We start from the raw sequence: 24,724 nt of genomic DNA on the forward strand, positions 1-24,724 counted from the left end.
AGGAGCCATGATGTTCTTCAACGGATGGCATGGATAAATAAGATGTAGTTCATATATACAATGGAGTATTACTCAGCCTCATCAGAAAGGTTGAATACCCATCATTTGCATCAACATGGAATTGGACAGTATTATTCTATGTGAAATATGTCAAGTAGAGACATATCATTTGGTTTCAGTCTTATGTGGAACATAAGGAATAGTATGGAGGACCACAGAGAAAGGGAGGGAAAACTGAATGGGAAGAAATCAGGGAGGGAGACAAACTATGAGAAACTCTGGACTCCGGGAGACACACTGAGGGTTGCAGAAGGGAGGGGAGTTGTGGGATGGGGTAACCTGATGATGGGCATTAAGGAGGGCACGTGTGATAATGAGCACTGGGTGTTATATGCAACTGATGAATTGTTGAACACTACATCAAAAACCAATGATGTACTATATGTTGGCTAAATGAACATAATTTTTTATCGTGTTATGTTAGTCATCATAAAATACATCATTAGTTTTTAATGCAGTGTTCCAAGATCATTTAAATGGATATAATTTAAATAAAATAAGATAAAATAAAATGTTCAAATAAAAAAAATTAAAGTATACTGGCTGCTGAATAGGCTAAGAAGAAAAGAGTGGAGATTTGGTTTGTTTGGTTGTACTTTTGTTGTTACATATTTTCACACTCTTAGCACATCTCAGAATTACTCATTTTTCTTTTTTCAGATTTAAGGTCTCTATTTTTGTGAGTGAGGGAGGGTATATTTTGAGCCTTTTGTTTTCTGTTGGTCATTCTGTCTATACTGATATACCATAGTTTCAGTCACGTATTTCCAAATATAACAGGGTCTGAGAAAGGGATAGAACAGTAGGCATTTAGAATCCTAAAGAGTCTATGATGTTTAAGTCTCTTCACCTAAGCATTAGTGTCATTATTAGTAAGTAATGACCAGTCTCACTCTGAAGAATGTTTGAGGTACTGTCAGCTGCCACTTTCCTATAAGTGAGCTTTAAATAGACAACTTAAGAACCTGACCTTTGCAGTTCAGTTGTGAGGTTTTTGTTTCTCATTCTGAGCTCTAACTGCTCCTAACAGAGGAGGAAGAATCAGGGCACAAAAACATATGAACAAGAAAACCTTGACTTTTCTATATTATTTTAAGAGATTTGAAAACAGTCTAACATTTGAAATTTGAACATGATTTAAGGCCATTACAAATTATAATTTGGGGTTTTTTGTTAGTATACAAAATAAATGTGTATTTATGCATAGGTATGACTTATTCACATATATAGTAGCTCTGTAAAATATATACATGCAAATAAATTCCAGTTTTTTAAGTACAGAAATTGATTTTCAAAATAACTAGTTTTCTAGTTAAAATAAGGGCAGAGTCGTCCCATTTACCCATTTATACTAATGTTTAGAAAACTCAACATGATTAATATTTTCAGAAGCAACCTCCTAAAAGCCCAGTTTAGAAAACTATTAAATAAAGCACAGTCACTTCAGATGGGTATGTGACTTGGGAACTCCTCCCCCAGTCATTTAAACTGGTTAAATAATTGCATTCTGCTACTAGAGAATTGGGTGGTTGTTATCCACTCCATATTAACATTTACTTGAATGCTTACTATATGTCAGAGATTGCTGTACATTTCACATGTATCGTTTCTCTTGTTATAGAAACTATGGATAAAAGTGGTAATGCCACTTTACATTAAATGAAGGTTTGGAGAGTTAAAAAAAAAAACAAAAAACAATGTTTTGCCCAAGATCATGTGGCAGTGGAGTAATGGTACCATTATCACATTAACCATTATCACTAAGTCAAGGACTGAAATATTCCTCTTTATTTTTTAATTATACTTGGACCAAAGAAGCTGCTCTGTTAGTTAATTATTATCAGGAAGAAGAGTACAGCACTAGCTGTAAAGATAATAGCAACGAAAACAAATGAACGGACCAAGATATATACCAGAGAAGACTTGGAAGAAGGAGACCAGAGTTTGTACTTGGCTCCGTTTTTAGCTTATATATCACTTTCTTAGGAAAGCTTTCCCTGCCACATCCTATTCCTTATCTGTCTGTTAGAACACTGAACTCATTGTTGTAATTACCATATTGCATGATTCTCAGGTGCACATATTTTTCATTTTAACATTTCTAAAATCTGGATGCATCTTATAATTGATGTTGTCTTAAAATTAGTTGTCAACATTTCTCCTTAATTATTGGTACAAAAAATAAGGATGTGATTTATGGTCGATGGCATCTTAGATTTGATGATACACAATATTTACATGTGTTCCCATGAAAAGGTTTATATCATCCCAACAGTTTTAAATACCAGGTATATACAGTGATTTTCCAGTTTCTAGTCTAGTCCTCTTTTAAGCTCCAGACCTGCATGTTGAACTTCATTTTCCTTCGAAACCACAGGCATTACCAATTCAATATGTCTACTTTCTGAATAAACTTGTCTTTCAGCATTCCCCCATGTCAGTAAATGGAATCTACGTTTGTACATTTGTGAAGCTGAAAAGCTACCGGTTTGACCGCCAGGGTGTGAATCCCACTTCCACCTTATACTAGTTATGTGAGGACACTGAGACATGTGTCTGTCTTCATCTGTAAAATGGGGAGCATAATAACACCTATCTCTGAGAGTTGTTGGGACATTAAAACAAGGAGTAAATGTTAGCTGCCACTGATCTTCATGATACATATCTGTGACCTCTCTCCTTAACTGGACATGTTACTCATCCTCCAATCCTGTGAGAGGTAAGCCCTTTAAAATATTTCTTTTATCTCATTGCTGCGTCTCCACTCCAAGCCCTCATTTTTCTCACCTATAGTAACTAATAGCTTCTACTCTTTCTCATCTCTAGTCTATTCAATACAAAGATCAGTCAACAATCTTTTAAATCAGATCACACAACTTCTTAAAAACCCACAGTTCTTAGTGTGGTATGTATTGTTCTCAGTTGTCTGCCTAGCCTCTGCCCACTTTTTCAGCCTCATCTTAGTGTGCTCTACCTCGTAGTGTCACTCATTTCTCCCAAAATGAACTCCCACTCATCCTTTACTTTTCTTCTTAGCTGCCACTACCTCAAAGACATGTTCTGATCTTCCAAACTAAAGTAGTTACCTCAGTCCTAGTGTATGATCTTTTATATTGAATTTATACCTTTCATATTTGGGGTGAAGATAAGGAAGTCGAGTGATTTCCCCAAGGCTTGTAATGCTGATTATGGTAGAACTAGAATGCCAGCCGAGGACCAGCCAACTCTAAACTGTCATTTCCATGGTCCTTCCTTTGCTTCCTTGAGAACAGAAGAAAGCATATGAATCAATGTGCTAGGCTTCCAAATATGGCCTGACTTCTCTCCTTTCTTTCCATTTAACCTTCAGGTAGGTTGTTCTCTCAATATCCATTTCTTTGGAAGCCATCCCTCTCAAATTAGATTGTAAACCTTTGAAGATGTTTGTCTATTCATATGGTATTAATATAACATTCTTCTAGTAGTTCTTATATATACCTAGCAGTTATATAAATTACCTTGTGTACAGTAGATAATGATTCAATATTTTTGTCTTAGGGATGTTAGAGAAAAACAGTATTTTTAAACTGAACCCCTGGACAAGGATCAGGTGGTCTTTTTTTTTTTTTTTAAAGATTTTATTTATTTATTTGACAGAGAGAGATCACAAGTAGGCAGAGAGGCAGGCAGAGAGAGAGAGAGGAGGAAGCAGGCTTCCCGCTTAGCAGAGAGCCCGATGCGGGGCTCGAACCCAGGACCCCGGGATCGTGACCGAAGCCGAAGGCAGAGGCTTTAACCCACTGAGCCACCCAGGTGCCCCAAAAAACAGTATTTTAATCCATTTAACTTATTCAGGGTTTGGTGATATTTCATGAAAGAATTTAGTACTTGCCATGCTCTTCTACCAATCAGTAACTACATTTTCTGTTTTCATATTTTGAATAGACCTGCCTCAAATTTAATTTTAAAGTAAATAGTTGGTGTCTTCATAGATTATTATGCTTGTTTCACTAGAAAAACAATTAACCTTAAGTATTTTTGCTTTGCTTCAGGAATTAAGTGATCTACAACGAGACCCACCTGCTCATTGTTCCGCTGGACCCGTGGGGGATGACTGTAAGCTTTGCTGTCTTGCTAGGATTTTGCTACCATTAATAATATAGGTTTGAACGTTTGTTAATGACTCCAAAACTCCTTTGTTTGTTTCAGTGTTCCACTGGCAAGCAACTATTATGGGACCTGTAAGTATGATTCATATATATGAAATTAATTCCCTCAGCCATACCTCATTCTTTTTTTTTTTTTAAAGATTTTATTTATTTATTTGACAGAGAGAAATCACAAGTAAGCAGAGAGGCAGGCAGAGAGAGAGGAGGAAACAGGCTCCCTGCTGAGCAGAGAGCCCAATGTGGGGCTCGAACCCAGGACCTGGGATCATCACCTGAGCCGAAGGCAGCGGCTTAACCCACTGAGCCACCCAGGCGCCCCTGGCCATACCTCATTCTTACCATTTCACCTTTGATGAGATGTTTGTGGCTAAGGTTGAGTTTTCATGTACTCTGAACACTCAGGAAACAAAACACAGTGAAAGGATTTTTGATGATTTTCTGGAGCACTGGTAGCAAATCACTTGTTTGGATCACTTTGATGTTTCCCTTTGACAAATCCCTGGTCATTATACATAGTCATGGATCACCCACCATTAGCACCCAGGCTATATGTTATACATTTGCTTTATCTGTTTTTAAGCACAAAAGTCAGTTGTTCAGAACCCAGTATAATTACCTTCAAATCAACAATTTTTGTAAAAGAAAAAAATAATTTTAGTAGGGTAGAAATGACTCTGATTAACTCAGCAGTGGAATACCTGCAATAACAAGCACCAGTTTGCAGTAACTCTTCACTGTTCCTGTGTGTGAGAGGGAACTGGTAAGAGAATTGCAACAGATCTGTCTTTGCCAACCCCTGAATGTGTTGTTTTTAGTTTGGTTGTCTTGTACTGAACTCAGAATTACCTATTTTATGACTGGCTTTACTTAACACTTACTACCCTTGTTAAGATTATTTCTTTCTGTACCTAGAGGCAGTTATGACTTGAAACAGACTTTTCTTTTTGTGCACAAAAATCTGATCGCATAGGAATGGGCATTGTTGACAACTTTCTGGGTGAGAATATACATACGAGTACCCTGTTTACATGAACATCATTCTTTCCCTCCCCTGAAAGAATTTTATCTAGTAAGGCATAGAGGTTTTAATCATATTACTTGTGTTTCACTTTTAAAAACAAATACTGAATTTTCAGAGCAGGAGTCTTGGGCAAATGTCTCAAATTACTAAACTGTTATGTTAAGTTAGTTTTTTCTAAGGGTAAAATACAATATATTTAAAGAACAACTTGAAGAATCTAATTATTTGTTTTTCATTGCTTACTAAGAACCTTCAAAATACTATTATTTATTTATTAAAGATTTTATTTATTTATTTGACAGACAGAGATCACAGCTAGGCAGAGAGGCAGGCAGAGAGAGAGGAAGGGAGGCAGGCTCCCCGCTGAGCAGAGAGCCCGATGCAGGGCTCGATCCAAGGACCCTGGGATCATGACCTGAACCGAAGGCAGAGGCTTTAACCCACTGAGCCACCCAGGCGCCCCAAAATACTATTATTTAAAGGCCCACCCTTACCATTTGAATTATAGCCCTTCACAGATATTCCTTAGATGAATCACATGTAGCAAATGGTTACAATTGTGTTACCCATAACCCCTTTATTTTGGTAATGCAAACATGCCACTCTCTAATATCATTTGAATTCATTTACATTTTCTACATTCCCTTTAACTTTTGAAGAACTAGAATTAAACTATATATAGTTAGAATAATTATACAGTATAGTCCTCTAATGTATATGCAGACACTTGAGGAAGTAATGATAGTTTTGCTGTTATTACCAAAGTGGTAATATAACATGATAGCATGAAAAATTTAATTAAATATTAAGGAGGGGCACCTGGGTGGCTCAGTTGGTTAAGCATTTGACTTTGGCTTAGATCATGATCTCAGGGTCCTGGGATTTAGCCCTATGTTATGCTTGTCCCTCTGTTCCTCCCCCTGCTCATGCCCTCTTTCTCAAATAAATAAATTATATATATGTAAGTAGATATATGAATATACGTGTGTGTGTGTGTGTGTGTGTGTATACACACATATATATATATAGGAATATATATGTGTGTGTGTGTATATATATGAAGGAATATATATAAAGGAATTAAAATAGATTTTACCTTTATTCTTTATCATTTTTTTCTTGCTTGTAATATTAAATGTATTTTCTAACTGCCATAAAGAAATATGGCCAAATTTAAATTCTTCCTATAAAGTTGGTTCCTAATTTGATTCAATGACTATTGAATTTATCTAGTTTTATTTTGAGCTTTTTTGCGTTTTCCACATTCTATTGTAAACTGTTGCTACGTGAAGATTGGAGGTCTGAATTGCGTGTCATGTAGCCTTTCCTTTTTATAACTTGGTCTTTTTATTTCATTTCTATTCTTGCCCCTTAAAGGATGACCATTGGTGCCCTCCGTAGCTCAGTCAGTTAAGCGTGCTGACTATTGATTTCCGCTCAGGTCTGATCTCAGGATCATGGGATCAATTCCCATGTCAGTTTCCCTGCTCCGTGAGGAGTCTGTTCAGGATTGTCTTTTCCCCTCTGCCCCTCCCCCTGCTTGCACTCTCTCTAAAATAAATAAATCTTAAAAAAAAAAATACGACCATCAGATTTTAAGTTTTATAAATAAGAAGGTAAATAAATACTAGCCCAAACCCTGTTTCCCATACTGATTACTGCTGCGGAAAAATTCTTCTTTTCTCAAAGCAATCGTGTGTGTATACTAATCTATAAAACTCTAGACTCATAAAAAGATCTGTTTAGGTAAGTCACACCACTGTGTGTGTCCTATTTTTGTGTTTAACTTTGATGTCATCATGATTATTGAAGATTCTTCCTTCATACCTGCAAAGGGAAACCTGTTTTCAAGGTAAATGATTTGAACTTAGGACAGAATGATGGCTTTTTTTTTTTCCCCCAAATCAATTTGGGGGGAAATCATCTTAGGTTACTAAATAAATACAATAATCACTAAATAAATATAGTAATCACTAATGCAAATATTTGTAATTTCAGCCTGATAGCGCCTATCAAGGTGGAGTCTTCTTTCTCACTGTACATTTTCCGACAGACTATCCTTTTAAGCCACCAAAGGTATTTTCATTTTTATGATTGATTTGACTCCTTGTCAGAGATTTTACTCTGTATCCCAAGATATGTACATGATGTCACAGACTGTGGGTAGCTTAACATGTTCAAACTATTCTGTAAAATCACTGAATTTAAAATATGCTTATTCAAATATTGGACTATATCTGTAAAACAAAAGGCTGTATCTATTATATGACAAATTAGCTTCCTTACCTTTTTTTCCCCTCCTCCTTAGATATATGTAGTTTGGGAAGTTTTTTTATGGTCAAGAATCACACTTTTGTATTCAGGGGATTATCTTTGAAAGTTGACCCTATTTCTCAGTTCTTAAGTTGTTATTCAACAAAAATTTATTGAGTACCTCCAGTGTTCTGTTAACATTGGGGAATACAAAAATAAATGTGACACAGTCCCTTTATTAAGTGTGGTAAGAAAAAGAAAAACATTTCCTTATTACATTAAATTTAAACTGGATCTGAAGAGTAAATAAATGATGGTGACATCAAGGAGGGAGAAGTTTATTAACAAATACTTCCACTCCGAATAATTATTTTAGATTTTTAAAAACACCTGACTAACATTATATATATGAAACAATTTAACAACAACTCTTGTGGAAGATTAGAATTCTTAGCAGATCCCTTAGGATAGATAACAGGCTGAGGACCCTCAACTTTCTGCTGGAACAGGGTCAGCACTCTATTTTTAGATTCATTGTCATTTGTAGGTATCAATGATAATCAAATTAAGAAATGGATTACTTTGAGGGATGATGAAACCCATGGTTAATTACTCCAGGTACTACTCAGGCAGTCATATCAGCTAATATAGATTTATTTATTATATTCCAAAATACTTCTCAGTTTCAGGGGGTCAAGGGGAAACTGACTATTTGCTTTCACACTCCCAGGAGCTAAAACTATGTACACAAAGTAGATGCTCAATTTGTTGTTGAATTTCTCCTCTAAGGTCATGTAAAATTGAGGACATTTTACCCTAGAGCAGATTGGTTCTGTTTTGTTCATAGTTTGTGGGTTGTCACGTTCTTGTTTTGTTTTATTTATAGATTGCTTTCACAACAAAAATTTACCATCCAAACATAAACAGTAATGGAAGTATTTGTCTTGATATCCTGAGGTCACAATGGTCACCAGCTCTGACTGTATCAAAAGGTAATTTTATTTACCAGATTTATAACTATTGATAACAGTGAGACAAGAAAAATACAGCAGAACTATCTAGGGACTAAAGTTTAAAAAAAAAAAAAATTTACTGTTTTCTCCTGCTTTGATTTTGCTTTGCTTTCATAGCTCTTCTATTACTCTTTTGCTTTTGTCAGCGTGATGTGGTTAATGGTCAAATCTTAATAATAAAATGAGACAAATTTAAATATGTTAGAACTAGAAATTTGGTTGAGCCTACTGACATTTTACCCCTTTAGTTTGGGCTTTAAAGAGAGAGACCGAGTGAAAATAAGATTTTAGGATCAGTTGTGCCGTTTATTAAATAGAATTGTTAGTGTAATGAGTAAAGCTTTACATCTCTTACTTCATCTAAGAAGACACATTTCACACTTTAGAATAATGCAGTATATTTATTAGGATGTTAGTCTAAACTTTTAATAACCAATAGCATTATTTATGACTGATAACATAATCCATGTGGATTCTCAGCTTTAACAGATACATACTTTTTTCTTGCTAAATTATCAGATGTATATGTAGACCTTCTAGTACCTAGCCAATAGTTTCTGCTGTGCTAGCCCTCTTAATTCATGTCTTGTTTCTCCAGCAGAAGAGAACCCAACCATTAGAAAATACTGTTTTGAGTTAGAAGCTCCTGTCCCTGAAGTAATTTGATAGTTTTCCCTTTTTATAAAATTTAAGAAAATTATTTCTCCTGAAGGATTCAGGGGAGGAATGAACCTGTGCTCATTTAAAAAAATCTTTTTAATAAATGCTCCCTTCATGTTTAACTTATTTTTTAAAGTGATTAGGTTTTTAGGAAGCAGGGTCCACAGCGATAATATTTCAAATATTAGATAAGTAGTAGCCCTTCACATCAGCTAGTTATTATGAATGGCAGTTTTTCTGACCTAAAATGTTTGTATAAAATGTTCATGTTGATTCTAGTGTCTTTTTAAAAATCACATAGTATAACTGTTATGTACTAGATGCAAGAAAGTTTTTGTGTCACAGGATTATTCAAATTAATATACTCTTTCCTGGAATGGAAATGGAAATGTAATTCATTTGGTGTAAGTGGTTAAGTACTTACACATACAAAAGAAATGGCAGACTGCCAGATATTGAGCACTAATTTTCTAACATCGGTAGCTTTTTATAAATATTAATTAGTATTCTTGGCTTCTGGAAACTGCCCTTGAAGAAGAATTTCAAGTAGCCTCGCTGTCCTCATATGTAAAATGAGGATTATAGGAGTATTACCGTGTAAGGTCACAGTGCATCTGGCACATAGAAGACATTCGACTGAATGTTAACTATTATTACCTTTTTCTTTAACTTAAAACATTTGATTTGTGTACATTGTAGTGAAATCAGGGCACATTGCTCTTGGCAGCAGGAGTGGGAAATGAGGAATTTCCCTCTTGCCTTATTTTATAAGGTAGCTTATACTTTGCTTATTTGTACATTTTCTACTTTTTTATATTTTAAATGTCTTATTTTGCTTTCTATTGTGAGTTTAGTCTGGAAACTCTGGAGATGTGAGCCTAGATAATCTACCCTAATAGTTTAATATAAAAGCCTTAAAATTTCAGTAGGCAGATGGAAGATAAGGAAGATGAATAAAATACTAATTTTTTTCATTAGCCCTTAACAACTCCCTTTCTGTGTTATTTAAGAAATTAACTCTGCTTTATAAATTTTGCTTGTGGATTTGCAAGAGTAGGAAAAGATAAAGGAACATAGTAGAACATCTTGAAATGTTCTTCCAAAGATTCCGCGTACATCCTCAGAAGTCATGGCATGCAATCATAACAGACAAATCAGGAACCAGAGTCCTTGTTCCTTACTTTTTCAGATACTTAAATTGTTTTTAAGAATGTAGCTATATGAATTAGTATTTTGATGTGGGAAGAAACAACTACTTTTATAATTTTCACTTATATTTTAAAGCATACAAGTTATGTATTGATAATTGTTCATATTATTTTTAAATGAGTGTGATACAAATAATGTACATGGAATAAAAGATTCATTGAAAAAAACCTGACAAATATTTCTTCTTTGTAGGCAAACTGTAGCACTAAGCCAAAATAAAAAAAGTGCATAAACAATGAGTCCAAAATGGTTTGGACTGTTAACTGTAATTTGTTTGCTGTACTTTGAATTGATTAGAACATAGATTTTCTGCATTAAAATAAATTAAAACATGGATGGTTTCCTTATTAAAGTACAAAAGTATCTTTAAAAAATACCTAGGGATGCCTGGGTGGTCAGTTGGTTAAGTATCTGCCTTCGATTCAGATCATGATCCTAGGCAGGATCCTAAGTTTGAGTCCCTCATTGGGCTCCTTGCTCAACAGGGAGCCTGCCTCTCCCTCTGCCTGCTGCTCCCCTGCTTGTGTGCTCTTTTCCTCATATCAATAAATAAAATCTTAAAAAAAAAAATCTAAAGTTAGGATGCTGTTCTAAAAATGTTTTGATTAGGTACCATATTTGGCATATGTACGTGTTACCTAAAATTATTTTTATAGAGAACTCTTCAGATTAAATGTTTAGTTACTTTATAAATGTACATTTTTTAAATAAGTAGAAATTCAAATAAAATTTAAAACTTCAAAAGTTATAGTGATTTTGTATTATATACATTGTATGCTAATTTTATAATTTCTAATTAAAAATTAGAAATATTTGTTCCTTAGCAAAGTTAGTCTAAAAAGTAATTTAACATGCTCCTTTGATTTTGTTTTCTTTATGAGTTCATTGTCTATATTCAGTAAAAGTGTTTTCATATATGTAATTGTTATAAAGCAGAAAGATCATTATCTGATGTGATGTTCTTTTTTCAATCTAGTTTTATTGTCCATATGTTCTCTACTTTGTGATCCTAATCCAGATGACCCCTTAGTACCAGATATTGCACAAATCTATAAATCAGACAAAGAAAAGTAAGTGTTTACTTATATAAGTTTCTGCCTGGGTGTATTTCTGTGTGGTCTGCCAAAACATAAGTATTATCAATATATTTAAGTATTTAAGTACATTTAATTGTGTTAATTGTACTAAGTTTGTCTATCTTTATTAGTCTTTTTACAAACTTTTTACAAACTTGTACTAAGTTTGCCTATCTTTATTAGTCTTTTTACAAGAGATATTATTCCTTCCCATACAGTGTTTAGTCCTTTACTATTTAATAGTACATGTTCTGCATTTGTGTAATATGTCTGTTTTTTGATAGGAGAGAACCATATATATAGTTCTGGGTAGTAAATTTAAAATTAAAGAATTTGATAATTGGAAAGCCTTGAATATTTTTCTCCCAGGAAGAGAAGTTATCCCTAACCCCCTCCAAACTGACCCAATTTTCAAGCTGTTTCATCTTGCTGGAACCATTGATTCATTTGCATTTTATAGGTGATGCCCATTCAGGGTTGGCTTTTATAGACTTCTGTTAGAAATTGATTTCTTATTTTGTTGTTTATAATTTAGGCATGTTTCTGTATTGGTTGTAGAGAAATCAATCAGTTAAAAAATCACTTGTTGTTTTCTATTTTATTTAATATATGAGCCTAAGTCACATTGACTCAGTAATTGGCGTATGAATAATTATTGCAATTAAGTGTAAAAAGGTAGAACATACAGTTTTATATAAATAGTTCTTCTAAAAGATTCATTTTGTCTGTTATTATTATATCCCTTTTGTATACCTACAGATACAACAGACATGCAAGAGAATGGACTCAGAAATATGCAATGTAAAGTCAAAAAAAATTTCATATATACCAGAGTACTGTAAAATCTAGGTTTTTTTCAACATTAGCAGTAAATTGAGCACTGTTTACTGTTTCATTGTATCATGAAATCCTTTGATTTTTACCCATTTTACATGTATTTCTGAAGCAAGACAAAACAAACTTCCAAAAATACCCTTCAGACTGTGATGAGAGCATTTGTCATTTTGTATGCATTGAGAAAGACATTTATTATGGTTTTTAAGATATTTGGACATCTGCATCTTCAGCTTACAAGATCTGCAATGCATCTGAAAAGCAACCAAATTATTTTTTGCTGAAACTAAATGTTTTTACATGAGAAATGCTGTATGTGTTGTCTAAGATGTCATCAGTTTTATAAATCTGTATTCAGATTCATTCTTTGTTAGCTCACTTTATAATTTGTATTTTTTTACTGTATAGACTAAATATATTCTATTTACATGTATGTCAACTCATTACCCTTTTCCTGTGAACAGTATTAAAAAAACCCAACAGCTGGTAATTAAATGAATTAACTGTCTGTCTCCCTTGTCTTAGGGTAATTGATTGGTAGATTGATTGCAGATTTCTTAAACCTGAAAGGATCTTTACACTGTAATTCTCAGTATCCTGATTATGGAGAAACACTTGTTTTGATTTTGTTATACTTGACTTAACTTTATTGCAATGTGAATTAATTGCACTGCTAAGTAGGAAGATGTGTAACTTTTATTTGTTGCTACTCACATTTGAGTTTTTCTTCTGTGTAGGCAATGTTATATTGACACCTTTTACAGATATTAATGTAGCTTTTTCCATATAAATAAAATGCTTTTTCTACTATTTGTCTTGATTACTTAAAGAAATAAATTATCTATAAGTAAGGATCAAAACTATAAAATTTTGCATGCAAATTAATTCCAAATTGTGCAAATGAGGTCTATTGTATTTGATATTCATTGCCATTAATTATATAAATTTTATTGCTTTAGATTTGTATTTGTTTACCATATTATTAGTCTAGAGGATGGAACACACTGGACCCTTGTTATAGAAGAGAATTTAGAGTAAGTTGGGGTTTGTCTTGGATCACATTTTAAGTGAATCATTTACTAAGGTACTGTGATGAATATAAGGCAGTGTCACCCACACTGAAGAAAGTATTGACCTGAAAAATAGTTTAATTATTAAAATGCCCCTCTAGGTAGAATGGACATTGTAATTTCTTAACATTTTAAAATCTAGAATTTTTAAAATAGCAGTTTAGTGCCATCACAGTTTGAAAGAAGACATCCATTTTTTACTATAGATGTTATAAAGAAAATTCTAAAATGATGCTTTCCTCTGTTTTTATAAATTTCCAGTTAAAAGTGGCTTAAATAAGCAGCTTATCTTTGCAGATTTTAAAGAAAGCTAGAAAGTTCTAACGTTCTAACTTGGAAAAAAAATACATTTCTAATTATTTAGCATGCTTACCAAACTTTGAGTGAGTGTCATTTTTAAGAAGAGTTGTAGCTCTTTGGATTATTGCAGTAGCTGTGTAAGTGTGCAAGAATAAGAATCTGTGATGGATGTAGTCATTAGTAAAGCATTTAAATCACTTAAGTATTTTACCATGGATCATTATTATTAAAGCACAAAATAACCCATTGTTAGAACATGTGTTTTTATAAATGAGTGTAAAAATATTTAAATGAATTGTGAAATGGATGTTTAAGAAAACATAGGTTTAAAAAGTAACTATATTAAGTAATGTCTTGAAACAAACATATCATGAAAAACACTGCTTTACTAGGTATATGATTATAAGCTACATTCACCCAGAATTTGAACACTCAAGTTCATTAGATTTAAATATTTAGTATATTTTGATAGTAAAGGATTTTGTTTCTTGAATATCTTTCACTTTTTTAAAAACTTTGATTTGTGTGACATTTATTTTTGGAAGTGTCTTTTTTTTCCTTTATTAAAAGTTTTGAAACTCACCTAATTCTTGTTTGCCTTTGCTTACACCTGAATTGTGTGACCAGACTCCAGAGGAGTGAGCACAAGTTCTCATATTAAATAAAAACCTTAAGAATTCTGTGGTGACATAATGATGGGCCAAGTCACCATTTTAGCTCTGTCATTTTTGCTTAATTCTAGAAGGATATATCACTTAACCTTTTAGAACTGCAAGTCCGAAGTCAGGGGCCTTCCTCCATAAAGTAACCATTGATTTAGGGACCCTTGGAATGAGAAAAACAGGTAGTCTTTTGGAGTTTTGGATAGTACCTCTTGAAGTCTTGGGTATTTCAAGACAGTTAAAAACAATATTCAAGTTGAATTCTGGGCACTTGTAAATGTCACATACAGTAAGTCAGAGCTACAAGTTGTAAGGGCAGCCTCCCCCTCATCTCCCATATTTGCATTTGATTCCTGAAGTACAGACTTCCTACTTGCCTCTGTAAAGCATTTATAATTACTCATTTTTGATTTAAGTTGTCCCTCTCATCCCCTTAATCCTTAAACTGTTTAGGGAAAATTTAAAATTTAAAATGTACTTTGTAGATCAACTACTTATCAGTTGCAAAGGATCATAAGGTATCACATGAGAAATACAGAGCACAAGGGCAACCTAAGACTTAATATTCAAAAGCGTAACTTTTCAAAAAAAATGTGATAAAAATACCACATGTAGTTTTCCATTTCTTTTATTACTTTATTCCATGATCAGTTTGTACGTGATTCAGCCATTGATGTTTTGCAGGATCTTGCTTTCACAGTTCTGTGTTTTGGGGGAATAATTTTCCTCTCAGATTAAAAGAGATTCTTGGTAATGAAACTATTTATATCCTGTTTATTTGTTGGTAGTCAATTTGAACTGGACTCAAAGTCCAGTTCAGTCAATGTTTTGAGTTCTGCTGTAGAATCATCAGTCCTGTTACGAGGACCAGCCATGGAAAATGTGATCAATGCTTTAGCCAAGGCCATATAAATAGAGCTTCAGTGTATTCAAATTGTTGGATTTGGTCTGTGAAAATACAACAGTACTGCTTATCTTTTTAGTTTAAATCGTTTAAGTGATTGTCATCAATAAAATAATAACAAACCTGAACTTCAGAAGTTCAGTTTTATTACTCATCAGCTGTAAACTAGACTTTCAATTTTATTCCCTTTAAACAGGGGCTTAAATGCAATTCATTAGCCCTAAAGTATAATGCACGTCATTTGTGGAAGTTCTCATTTTTAAAATATGCTTCTCTTACTGTTCTACAGATAAGAAAAGATTCATCTAATTTCACTTGTAAAAGTTGCTATGTGTGGATAATTAGTCATTCCTACTTCTTTTTTTTTTTTTTTTCCTGTACTGAATGATGTTGGTAAACTCTTCTTAAACAGTTGGCATGCTTTTTTCAGTAATAGTGCCAATTAAAAATTTGTGGACAGCTGGTATTTTTTGGTTGTAGAAATAATCTATAATGTAAAAGTATGTTCATGACAACTTAATAGCATTACATCTCTTATTTGTATTATATTGCATTGTCCTGTTATATATAAGAAGGTGGTTTTAAATTGTTCATAAATTGAACGAATAGAAGGAGGGAATATTCACCTAAAATATTAGCATTTAGAAGGATTTTTGTATCATAAGATATAGTTCTTTAAAAGCTTACTTTAGCACTCTTTTGATTTCTACTATAGAAGAAGGGATGCATCTTTCTTACCTCGGGAGGACATAAGTTGCTTTTATTATGCTGACAAATGTGTAAGATCTGAGCTATGCTTTCCCCATATAATTTGTTTCTGTGAAGATCTCTTTACTTCCAAAGATCACTATGAAATAGAGTATTGTAAACTCTTAATATACATATTGTGGGGTACAGTTGTGACACCACTTGTGTTGGCACTTCTAACATACTAATTTTTTAATTTTTTGTTGTGTTATGTTAGTCGCCATTGAGGACATCATTAGTTTTGATGTAGTGTTCCAAGATTCATTGTTTACGTATAACACCCAGTGCTCCATGCAATCCATGCCCTCCTTAATACCCATCACTGGGCTCACCTATCCCCTCCTCCTCTAAAACCCTCAGTTTATTTCTCGAGTCCACAGTCTTTCATGGTTCATCTTCCTCTCTGATTCCCCTCTTCCCTTTTCCCTTCCTTCTCCTAATATCCTCCATGCTATTCCTTATGTTCCATAAATAAGTGAAACCATATGATAATTGATTTTCTCTGCTTGACTTTTTCGCTCAGCATGATCTCCTTGAGTCTCGCCCACATTGATGCAAAAGTTGGGTATTCATCCTTTCTGATGACTGAGTAATATTCTATTGTATACATGGACCACATCTTTATCCATTTGTCTGTTAAAGGGCATCTCTGCTCTTTCCACAGTTTGGCTATTGTGGACATTGCTGCTACCAACTTTGGGATGCATATGGCCCTTCTTTTCACTACATCTGTATCTTTGGGTTAAATACCCAGTAGTGCAATCGCCAGGTCATAAGGTAGCTCTATTTTTAAGTTTTTGAGGAACCTCAACACTCTTTTCCAAAGTGGCTACACCAACTTGCATCCTATCAACACTGTAGGAGCATTCCCCTTTCTCCACATCCTCTCCAACATTTGTTGTTTCTTGCCTTGTTTTTTGCCATTGTAACTGGTATAAGGTACTATCTCATTGTGATTTTGATTTGAATCTCCCTCATGGCTGGTGATGATGAAAATTTTTTCATGTGTCTGTTAGTCATTTGTATGTCCTCATTGGAGAAGTGTCTGTTCATGTCTTCTGCTCATGTTTTGACTTAATTATTTGGTTTTTTTGGGTGTTGAGTTTGAGAAGTTCTTTATAGATCTTGTCTATCAGCCCTTTGCCTGTAGTGTCATTTGCGAATATCTTCTCCCATTCCGTGGGTTGCCTCTTTGTTTTGTTGACTGTTTCCTTTGCTGTGCAGAAGATTTTGATCTTGATGAAGTCCCAAAAGTTCATTTTTGCTTTTGTTTCCATTGCCTTTGGAGACGTGTCTTGAAAGAAGTTGCTGTGGCCGAGGTTACTGCCTATGTTCTCCTCTAGGATTTTGATGGATTCATGTCTCACATTGAGGTCTTTCATCCATTTAGAGTTTATCTTTGTGTATGGTGTAAGAGAATGGTTGAGTTTCATTCTTCTGTATGTAGCTGTCCAGTTTTCATTGCACAATTTATTGAAGAGACTTTTTTCTCTTGGATATTTTCCCCTGCTTTGTTGAAGATTATTTGACCATAGCATTGAGGGTCCATATATGGGTTCTCTGCTCTGTTACCACTGGTCTGTGGTGTCTGTTTCTGTGTCAGTAACATGCTGTCTTGGTGATCACAGCTCTGTAATAAACCTTGAAATCAGGCAACTGATGCCCCCAGTTTTGTTGTTCTTTTTCAACATTTCCTTGGTGATTCAGGGTCTTTCCTGGTTCCATGCAAATTTTAGGATTTAGGATTGTTTGTTCCAGCACTTTGAAAAATGCCAATGGCATTTTGATTGGGATGGTGTTGAAAGTATAGATTGCTCTGGGCAGCATAGACATTTTAACAATATTTATTCTGACCCATGAGCATGGAATGTTTTTTCTATCTTTTTGTGTCTTCTTCAATTTCATGATTGTTCAATTTCATGAGTGTTCTGTAGTTCCTAGAGTATAGATCCTTTACCACTTTGGTTAGGTTTATTTCAAGATATCTTATAGTTTTTGGTGCTATTGTAAAGGGAATTGATTCTCTAATTTCTCGTTCTGCAGTTTCATTGTTAGTGTATAAGAGAGCCACTGATTTCTGTGCATTGATTTTTGTCTCCTTCCACATTACTGAATTGCCATATGAGTTCTAGTAATTTGGGGCTAGAGTCTTTTGGGTTTTCCACATTAAGTATCATGTCATCTGCAAAGAGAGGGAGTTTGACTTCTTTTTTGCCAATTTGAATACCTTTTATTTTTGTTGTTGTTGTTGTTGTTGTTGTTGATGTTGTCTGATTTGCTGTTGCTAGGACTTCTAGTACTATGTTGAGCAATAGTGGTGAGAGTGGACATCCTTGTCATGTTCCTGATCTTAAAGGAAAGGCTGTCAGCTTTTCCCCATTGAGAATGATATTCATTATGAGTTTTCATGGATGGATATTATGGAATTGAGGAACGTTCCCTCTATCCCTATAATCTGAAGTTTTAATCAAGAAAGGATCCTGTATTTTATCAAATGCTTTTTCTGCATCAATTGAGAGGACCATGTGGTTCTCTCTTCTCTTACTAAAAGAATCAATCACGATTTATTTGCAGATGTTGAACCACCTTGCATCCCAGGGATAAATGCCACCTTGTTGAGGTGGTAATCTTTTTAATGTACTGTTGGATCCTGTTGGCTAGGATTTTGTTGAGAATCATGGCATCCATATTCATCAGAGATATTGGTCTGAAATTCTCCTTTTTGCCCGGTTTGGGGATCAGGGTAATTCTGGCCTCATAGAAAGAGTCTGGAAGCTTTCCTTCTGTTTCTATTTTTTGAAACTGTTTCAGAAGAGTAGATATTATTTCTTTGAATGTTTGGTTGAATTCCCCAGAGAATCCGTCAGGTCCTGGACTCTTGTTTTTTGGGAGATTTTTGATCACTGCTTCAATCTTATTAGTTATTGGTCTATTCAGGTTGTCAATTTCTTCCTATTTCAGTCTTGGAAATTTATAGGTTTCTAGGAATGCATCCATTTCTTCTAGGTTCCTTAAGTTATTGGCATATAACTTGATAATAATTTCTGATTATTGTTTCTATTTCCTTGGTGTTAGTTGTGACCTCTCCCCTTCATAATTTTATTCATTTGGGTCCTCTCTCTTTTCGTTTGGATTAGTTTGGCCAGTGGTTTATCAATCTTATTGATTCTTTCAGAAAACCACCTTCTAGTTTCATTGATGTGATCTACTGTATCTCTAGTTTCTATCTCATTGATCTCTGCTCTAATCTTGATTATTTCCCTTCTTGTGCATGGAGTAGGCTTAATTTGTTGTTGATTCTCCAGTTCTTTAAGGTAAAAAGAGAGTTTGTGTATTCAGGAATTTTCTTTCTTTCTTTTCTTTTCTCTCTCTCTCTTTTTTTTTTTTTTTCCAGTGAGGTTTGGGTGGCTACGTATGGCCCCTTAGGACTGCCTTTGTTGTATCCCATAGATTTTGGACTGATGTGTTTTCATTCTCATTGTTTTCCATGAATTGTTTAAGTTCTTCTTTGATTTCCTGGTTGAGCCATACATTCTTGAGCAGGATGGTCTTTAGCTTCCAAGTGTTTGAATTTCATTTTTTTTAAATTTAATTTTAATTTTTTTTTCTGTGTTTCAAGACTCATTGTTTATGCAACACAACCACCACTCCATGCAATACATGCACTCCTTAATACCCATCATCAGGCTCACCCATCCCCCCAGCCCCCGCCCCTCCAAAACCTTCAGTTTGCTTCTCAGCGTCCACAGTCTCTCATGCTTCATCTCCCCCTCCGATTTACACCAATTCACGTTTCCTTTCCTTCTCCTAATGTCCTCTGTGTTATTCCTTATGTTCCAAAAGTAAGTGTAACCATATGATAATTGACTTTCTCTGCTTGACTTATTTCACTCAGCATAATCTCCTCCAGTCCCATCCATGCTGATACAAAAGTTGGGTATTCATCCTTTCTGTTGGAGGCATAATATTACATTGTATATATGTACCATATTTTCTTTATCCATTCATCTGTTGAAGGGCATCTTGGCTCTTTCCACAGTTTGGCAATTGTAGACATTGCCACTATGAACATTGGGGTACAGATGGCCCTTCTTTTCACTACATCTGTACCTCTGAGGTAAATACCTAGTAGTGCAACTACAGGGTCATAGGGTAGCTCAAAAATATGTTCTTATTGGCATCATGTTGCTTGTGAGGTCCTTGTTTCTATAGATTGTCTCTGTAAATTTCTGTTCTATATCTCTCTTGGGGTCTTTCTTTTTTTATAGAACCCCCTTTAGTATTTCTTGCAGGCACCAGCTTAGTGGCCACATATTCTTTCAGTTTTTGCCTGTCTTGGAAGCTCTTTATCTCTGCATCTATTCTAAATGACAGCCTTGCTGGATAAAGTATTCTTGGCTGCATGTTCTTTTGTCTTGCTAGTTTCCTGTGGACAAGTCTGACATTTTTCTGATGTTCCTCCCTCTGTACATAAGGAATTTCTTCCCCCTCGCTGCCCCTAAGATGTTTTCCCTGGTTTTAAGATTTCTGAGTTTCACTATCACATGCTTGTGGTCGTTCTGCCCTCCCTGATCTTGGGGGTGTATTCTCTGCCTCTAGGACATGAGTGCTTGTTTCATTCCCCAGGTTAGGGAAATTCTCGGCTAGGATTTGTTCAACTATATCTTCTAGTCCTCTCTCTCTACCCCCCCTCCGACCCAAGGATCCCAATAATTCTGACATTGGAATGTTTCATGGTGTCATTTATTTCACTAATTCTGTTTTCATGGATTCTGAGCTGTTGCTCCAGGCCTCCTCCTGATCCTTCTTTTCTATCATTTTGTCTTCTAGATCACTAATTCAATCTTCTGCCTCATTTACCCTAGCTGTTAGAGTATATAGATTAGATTGGATCTCACTGACAGCATTTTTAAGTTCTGCCAGATCAACTCTCACTTCTACCCTTAGAGAATCTATGTTGCCATTAATGGTTTTCTCCATCCTAGCTATTGTCTGCATAAGTGTTACCCTGAAGTCTTTCTGACATCTTGCTTATATCCATACCCATTAGTTCTGTGGCAGAGGTCACAGTCTCTGAATTTTTCCTGTGTTGGGAGTTCCTCCTCCTGGTCATTCTGCTGAGAGGTGGTTGAAGGAATGTACAAAGTCCAAACTATTGAACACAACCCAAGCAAGATGCACCTGTTTTATAGGGACCTTAGGGTTGTTGGCCTCTTGTTCTTTCAGCTTGTCTTCTGTGGGAGTGTCCTGCTGTGCTATTACTCAGGCAACAATGTCTGGACAGAATTGCCCTTCCCCCTGTTGGGGGGCGGGATGGGCCCAGTGAAAACTGGGGGGTGGGGGAGGATTTTGTTCTCTGGTGGCTTTCCCTGGTGGCTTTCTGTGTCTCGAGAGTCAGAGCAGAAGTGATGGTATCCAATCCTGTCTTAGAACAGAGAGATTGCAGTCTGTTTTCCAGAAAGCCCTCCAGGCCAGACTGACTCTGTTTTTGTCTGTGCTGCTAAGAACCACAGTTGTGCACCCCACAGGAGCACTCCCAACTCTTGCTTCCAGATTCAGGCACATCTCTGCCTTTTGTGCTTCTAAAACTGCCAGCTGCCCCCAGTTCACATGCATGCCCCTGCAGCTCCAGGTTCCAGTCCAGGGGCTGCCTTAAAGCCCTTTCCCCAAGGCTATAGGTGTACAAGTCTGTGCCAGGTCCCCAGAGGGGGACACTTTTGCACTCCTGTGTTATTTCACCTTCCTGGGGCCAGTGCTTATGGTGGCTTCCTCCCCTTTCTGTTTATCTTCTGATATCTGCTCCAGAATCATTGCTCCCCACTTCATACCTTGAAACAAGCCACTGGAGATATTCTGTTGGTATAGATCCTGATATATCTTCTTACATTTCAGACTGATTTCATGGATGTTCAGAGTGGTCTGGCAGATATCCAGCTCAATTCAGGGGACCAGTTGAAATAGGGTCCTCTACTCCTCTGCCATCTTGGCCCCCCTCCCTTATTTTTTGTAAGATTTTATTTTCTTTTAGAAAGACAGAGTGTGAATGGGGAGGCGGGGGAGGGACAAGGAGAGAACCTCAAGCAGACTGTGCTGAGCATGGAGCCCAATGTGGGGCTTGATCCCATGACCCTGAGATCATGACCTGAGCCGAAACCAAGAGTTGGATGTTCAACCCACTGAGATACCCAGGTGCCCCCTGAACCACTTGTTTTAACAGCCCACAACCACCCACATATTCAGTGTATGAAGATGATTTATAAGACTAAGTATATGGTCATACACATACGTAAGACTTATTATAGTGACACAGCAAAGATACGTAGCTGGATCAGAAAGAGGAAAAAACTACAGGAATTAGTCTAGAGTCTAGAAGAACCCATATGCAAGCTTCCTGTGCTGTCCTTGATGGGGCTACACAGAGCGTACTCCCTCCAATGGTGAAATGCATTAATATGGGCACAATATTTCTGCCCAGGGTAGCCTATTTTAAAAGCCCAGGGTTTTTATTGGGTGCTAAATCATGTAGGTCCATTTTGCCCACCAAAATTCTAATTTCCAAGAAGAAAAGCAAGTGTTCACCATAAATCACATGGTCTTTAAAACAGTCGGATCAAGCTAGCACAGTCAATACAACCATATCAAATAGAGAAAATTTCAAAAGCCAAGTTTTTAGATGCTCCATGAGGACCAAACTTGTAAGCAAGCCCTTCTAAAGATTAGGCCACATCACTTGTTGAAAAGATGATTCTTTTCCCTTGGAATGGTCATGGTATCCTTGAAAATCAGCTGAACATAGAGGCTTATTTCTGGGCTCTATGTTCTATTGATCTACATGTCTTATGTTAATACCATACTATATTGATCACTGTAGCTTTGTAGTAACTTCTGAAATCAGGAAGTATGGGTCTTCCAGATTCATTAGTTTGTGATCTTGTTTTGATCTTCATGTCCCTTGTAATTCCAAATGCATCTCAGGACCAGCTTTTCCATTTTTTCTGCACTTATTAAAAGTCTATATGACTTGAGCTTCTCACAACGTGGTAGCTCAGTTGTAAGAGAGAGCATCTGGGGACAAGTATTCTAAGAGAAAATGAAGAAAGCTCCACGACTTTTTATGATCTCACCTTAAGTTACAAAGTGTCACTTCTTGTAGTTTACTGGTTGAAGCAGTCATAAGCTGTTTCAAAGGGAAGGGGACATAGACTCCCACCTTTCCATGAGAAAATTTGGGGTCACCACCAAATTCATCTTATGAATTCATTCATGATTTCCTCCATTTCATCGATAGATGATAGATAGATAGATATAGATAGATAGATATATCAGTAGATATATACTGTTTCATAGTGTTCTGTGTAGAGGTCTTGCATATTTTGCATTGGATTTATTCCTAAGTATCTACTTTTTTAAATGTATTAAAAAGCTTTGGGCACCTGAGTGGCTCAGTTGGTTGAGCGACTGCCTTCAGCTCAGATCATGATCCCGGAGTTCTGGGATCGAGTCCCACATCGGGCTCCCAGCTCCATGGGGAGTCTGCTTCTCCCTCTGCCTCCTCTCATGCTCTCTGACTCTGTTTCTCTCTCAAATGAATTTAAAAAAAAGTTTTTTTCATCTCATTTTCTGTTCTTACTGTATAGAAATCAATTTATAATATTTGCCTTGTATCCTGCAGCTTTGCTGAATTGACTTTTTAATGGCTTGTAGAGTTTTAAGGTCTTCTATAATCATAATCATGTAAACTGTGAATAATGATAACTTCCTCATTTCCAGTAAATATATGCCTATTATTTCCTTTTCTTTCCTTGTTGCATTAGCTATGACCTCCAGTATCATGCTGAATAAAAATAGTGATAGCAACCATCCTTTCTTGATTTCTGAGGGAATGCTTTCATTATTTCAATCTTAAGATGGTGTTTGTTTATTATCACATTTCCTTCTATTCCTAAGTGGTTGAGCATTTTTTTCACTGTTGCATTACATGTTAAATTTCATTGAATACTTTTTCTACATCAGTCAAGATTATTATTGTGTTTTAATCCTTTTTTTCCATTAATGGAGTATGAATTACATTAACTGATATTCAAGTGTTAAATTATCTACATTTCTGGACTAAACCCCCTTTCAGATGCACTATCCTCTTTCACAATCACTAACTTCTCAGGGAGAGCTAAGATTGTGGCATAGGAAAAGGATGCTAGGCTTGACTCATCCTCAAACAACTAGATAAGTATCAAATCATTCTGAATACCCAAGATATTGACCTGAGGACTGACAGAACAAACTTCACAACTAGAGAAAAAGAAGAGGCCACATGGAGGAAGGTAAGAAGTGCAGAGATATGATTTGGAGTAGAAATGGATTGAGGGGTCTGCAGAGGTGAGGGAGCCCTGGTCAAGGAGAAAGGTGAGAGAGAGAGAGTGGAGTGCACAGGGATATGCACAGAGAGAACACTTCCCCAAAGTCATTGGCTGGGAAAATGACTGGCTGATTTTCATGAGTTTTTGCTACCAGTGGGACTCAAAAGACTGGAGTTTCAGAGGTCAGTAGACTTAGCTGAGATAGAGCCCTGAGGGTGCTGCCCTGTTTCTGAAGAGAAGGTGTGCAAACAACCCCAGGGCAGATGGCATGATCTAAGGGTACCCTATCGTGCAGAGGGAATGTTCACTCTTCTTGGAGTGGATCTGTGAAGTGGTATTCACAGAAATGCTTCTCCTGAGATGCCTGGGTGGCTCAGTCAGTTAAGCGTCTGCCTTCAGCTCAGATCATG

The 24,724-nt window shown here is 35.8% G+C and overlaps 1 protein-coding gene across 1 annotated transcript in view; it reads left to right on the forward strand.

Moving 5' to 3' along the window:
* UBE2D1 (ubiquitin conjugating enzyme E2 D1) overlaps positions 1-13,084 on the forward strand; it is a 38,569-nt gene extending 25,485 nt beyond the window's left edge. Inside the window, exons 2-7 of the mRNA XM_047702367.1 lie at positions 4,092-4,155; positions 4,249-4,280; positions 7,228-7,305; positions 8,369-8,474; positions 11,341-11,434; positions 12,200-13,084. Of these exons, the coding sequence (XP_047558323.1) occupies positions 4,092-4,155; positions 4,249-4,280; positions 7,228-7,305; positions 8,369-8,474; positions 11,341-11,434; positions 12,200-12,245 (420 nt within the window). The 3' untranslated portion in view covers positions 12,246-13,084. The remainder of the gene's footprint in view (positions 1-4,091; positions 4,156-4,248; positions 4,281-7,227; positions 7,306-8,368; positions 8,475-11,340; positions 11,435-12,199) is intronic.
* The last annotated feature ends 11,640 nt before the right edge of the window (positions 13,085-24,724 follow it).

Source organism: Lutra lutra, chromosome 14 (assembly GCF_902655055.1).
Source record: "Lutra lutra chromosome 14, mLutLut1.2, whole genome shotgun sequence".
NCBI classification, from domain to species: Eukaryota; Metazoa; Chordata; class Mammalia; order Carnivora; family Mustelidae; genus Lutra; species Lutra lutra.